Here is a 2,966-nt window from a genome sequence, read left to right as displayed (position 1 = left end):
TAAATAGACCTTTTTGCTCAGAGTGCAAAAGATTTTTCTAACTTTGTCATCATGGCATGAAGAGAACATGAAAATAAGTTACATTTGGCATGGTGAGTTAAACTGAGCAAGCAGCACATGGCCAGCAGCGCTCAGCCCTGGGGCTGTCAGTCCCTTCAGGCCCCTGCCTGGGCTGAGAGGGTCCACATCTCGCAGTCTCCAAGTGCACACACGCAGTCCCATTGAGAAGCCCTACTGTGAGGCTGCTCTTTCAGGATTGCCCCTCTGGAGACTGCTTCCAGCATACCTCTTTCTCACACTCCACTCTTACCAAAGAATCCTTAAAAGTGTACGACTGGGGCACTGGACTTTAAGGGATTTGAAAAGAATAAAAGAATTGACAATGGCCAGCATACTTCACGAAGAGGCAGAAGAGCTTTATTGTTGTATGAGGTAAGGTGGGAAGGTAAGATCAGGATCCAGGATGGGCTCTTGGGCCATGACAACAGACAAACACTTCACAAGGTGTGTCAGCCCAAGGGAAGAAGAAAAAGGGGCAGGAGAGGCATCATTCTGGGACAGATCCTGGCTGCAAGTTTCTCCATAAGGGTTTCTCTGTGATGTCTGAGGTCTGGTCAGCAGCAGCCCCCAGAGCTGTGGCAGCAGCTGGAACCCCCAGAGAGTTCACACTCACAGCAGTCTGGGCTCTGGTGCTGGTGCCGGTGGAAGAGACAGGGCCTGTGGTGGCTCAGACAGCAACTGCCACCCCCAGAGCTCCAGCAGCCCCCAGAGCTGGAGCCGCAGCAGCCCCCAGAGCTGGAGCCACAGCAGGAAGAGACTGGAGGTGGGCATGGGGCTGGGCACTGGGGTGGGCACTTTGGAGGACACTTGGGTGGGCATTTTGGGGGGCACTTGGGAGGGGGCTGGCACTGCTGCTGGTTTTGCTGGCAGGACATCTCAGTGTGACTTTTTAAACCTGAAAATTGAAATAATCAAACCCTTTAGCTGTGAAAAGGCAAGGATGGCAATTTTATCTCTTTTAAAACTAAATCATATGGTGACGGTGAATAATATTCAGTGTGTGTATATGTATACACATACACACGTATATCAAGTGAAAGAAAACGACTTAAATCTTTCCTGCTGAATGAAGATATATACTTGAAAATCAGATACAATAAGAAGCTTCTTATCCTATCTTTTAGTAGATAGGCAATATCTTCAAATCTTCATGACCTTGAATAGAGTATTCACACCCAACAAAGTATCCATTTTTGAAATATAAGAATAAGCCTTTGATGAAACTGTCAGATACACATTTCTCATAGCCCAAGGCAAGATTTCCAGAAACCCAAGTCAGACTGTCTCTCTTTTCTGCACATAATAGCACAGAATCAAAGACATAACTCTCTGAAGCCGCCGTTCATTCTCCCATTCCCCTGTGCCCTCTGGTCTCCCAGGTTGCCACTCACCGTGATCACACACAGGAGCACAGACACGTCCTGGGGGAGTCAGAGCAGATGAGGTGCTGGAGCTTAGTATGTCTTTTATAGGCTCAGGCTTGGCTCTGGGAAGAGCAGGAGGTGGCTCTTGCACAATCAGTCACGTGCTGGGTCATTCCTGACATTCCCCTGCCTTCTTGTCCCTACAATCCAAGGAAGCACTGGGAGCTCCCAAGACCTCCCTCGGGGACGAGGGTCTAAAGGAGCTTTAACCAGTCACAGCCTCCTCCAGGCCGGGTACCCGTGGAGCTGCCAGAAGATCCTTAAGGAACTCGTGCCTGGACAAAGTCTCAAAGAGTGACTTCTAAGAACACCGGAGATCCTTGCCATAGCTTCTCTGTGGAAGTGTGCTACTCCAGTTTCTTCCCATCCCCGAGTATAGTTTTCCAAGCCTGCTTCCACAGCTAAGCAGGTTTCTTTGTGGCATTGAGTCAGAGACCATTTCCTTCATGGGATACACTCCTCCCCTTCTGCTCAGACCCTCATTCCTGACCCCATGTCCCTGTGTAGCCCACAGAACCTTGCTAACAGGATTAGTAAGTGATTCAAGATGGTTTCCTCAGATTTGGTGGTGATGATCATTGTGACTAAACTTCTTCACTTAGAAATTAAAATGTCTAGTGTGTAACAAGGTAGTTTTTAAAATAAGGCAATAGTTTCTTGAATTGGACTCAGAAGAGCTCTGTGTTTATGAGCCCAGTCACCCCAAAGACTTTATTTAGACAATCTAAATCCTCAACTGTAAAACAGGCCTATTAGCACCTTCCTCTCTGAATTGTTGGTTCCATCAAGTGAGGCTTTAGTACATGATAAGGCACAAGGAAGACACTTAAACAATGTCAATTTTTAAAAGAATAGGGGCAGGGTGTGAGACAGAAAAATGGACAATATTCAGTTCCTGTCTTTGAAATTTTATTTAAAATATAGGCAGGCTAGTGAAGACTCTCTTAAGAATGTACAGTGTACATTCAGGATTTTGAGAAGTCTAATTATTTCTTGTCAAGAGGGTGATGGGAATCAAATGACTTATTTAATCTTATTGGTGAATGACAGGAGAGTAAAGAATCTGATACCATTTTGGATAAGATACATTCATCCATTAATCAATTTATTTCATCCATCCATCAAACATTTACTGACAACCTACTATATGGCATAAGTTAGAATACAGCTTTTGAAAAAGATAGTCCCTTCTTTCATATACCCTTGGTCTAGAAGGTAAAAGTATATGATCTTTACATTTCTGTCATACTAAGAGATGCCCTATCTCCAATAGTTTTATTTTCTAGTCTCAGATGTAGTTCCCTACCCTTGAGGGTGTTCAGGTCAAGAATAAAAAATGTTGATATCCAAACATAGCAGTTAATCAAAAAGATACTATTTTGTCAGCTACGGGGTATTCAGTGATCATCTATCCAAACACTTTGGTTTATAGAAGCAAATACCCTGTGTGTTGTGTGACCTCTAGGAATTCACAATTCAGTG

The 2,966-nt window shown here is 44.7% G+C and overlaps 1 protein-coding gene across 1 annotated transcript; it reads right to left on the bottom strand.

The window, feature by feature from the left end:
- Positions 1–395: 395 nt before the first annotated feature.
- Positions 396–1,476, bottom strand: LOC108518961 (late cornified envelope protein 2A). The gene is made up of 2 exons (XM_017857700.1): positions 1,452–1,476; positions 396–955 (listed from the first exon to the last, which is right to left on the bottom strand). The coding sequence occupies exon 2, from the start codon at positions 933–935 to the stop codon at positions 615–617; it is 321 nt and encodes a 106-aa protein (XP_017713189.1). The 5' UTR covers positions 936–955; positions 1,452–1,476; the 3' UTR covers positions 396–614.
- Positions 1,477–2,966: the final 1,490 nt, after the last annotated feature.

This window comes from Rhinopithecus bieti, unplaced genomic scaffold (genome assembly GCF_001698545.2).
Source record: "Rhinopithecus bieti isolate Rb0 unplaced genomic scaffold, ASM169854v2 scaffold_45070, whole genome shotgun sequence".
NCBI lineage: Eukaryota > Metazoa > Chordata > Mammalia > Primates > Cercopithecidae > Rhinopithecus > Rhinopithecus bieti.
Note: the sequence above shows the minus strand (reverse complement) of the source record. Positions and strands in the feature narration are given on the sequence as shown.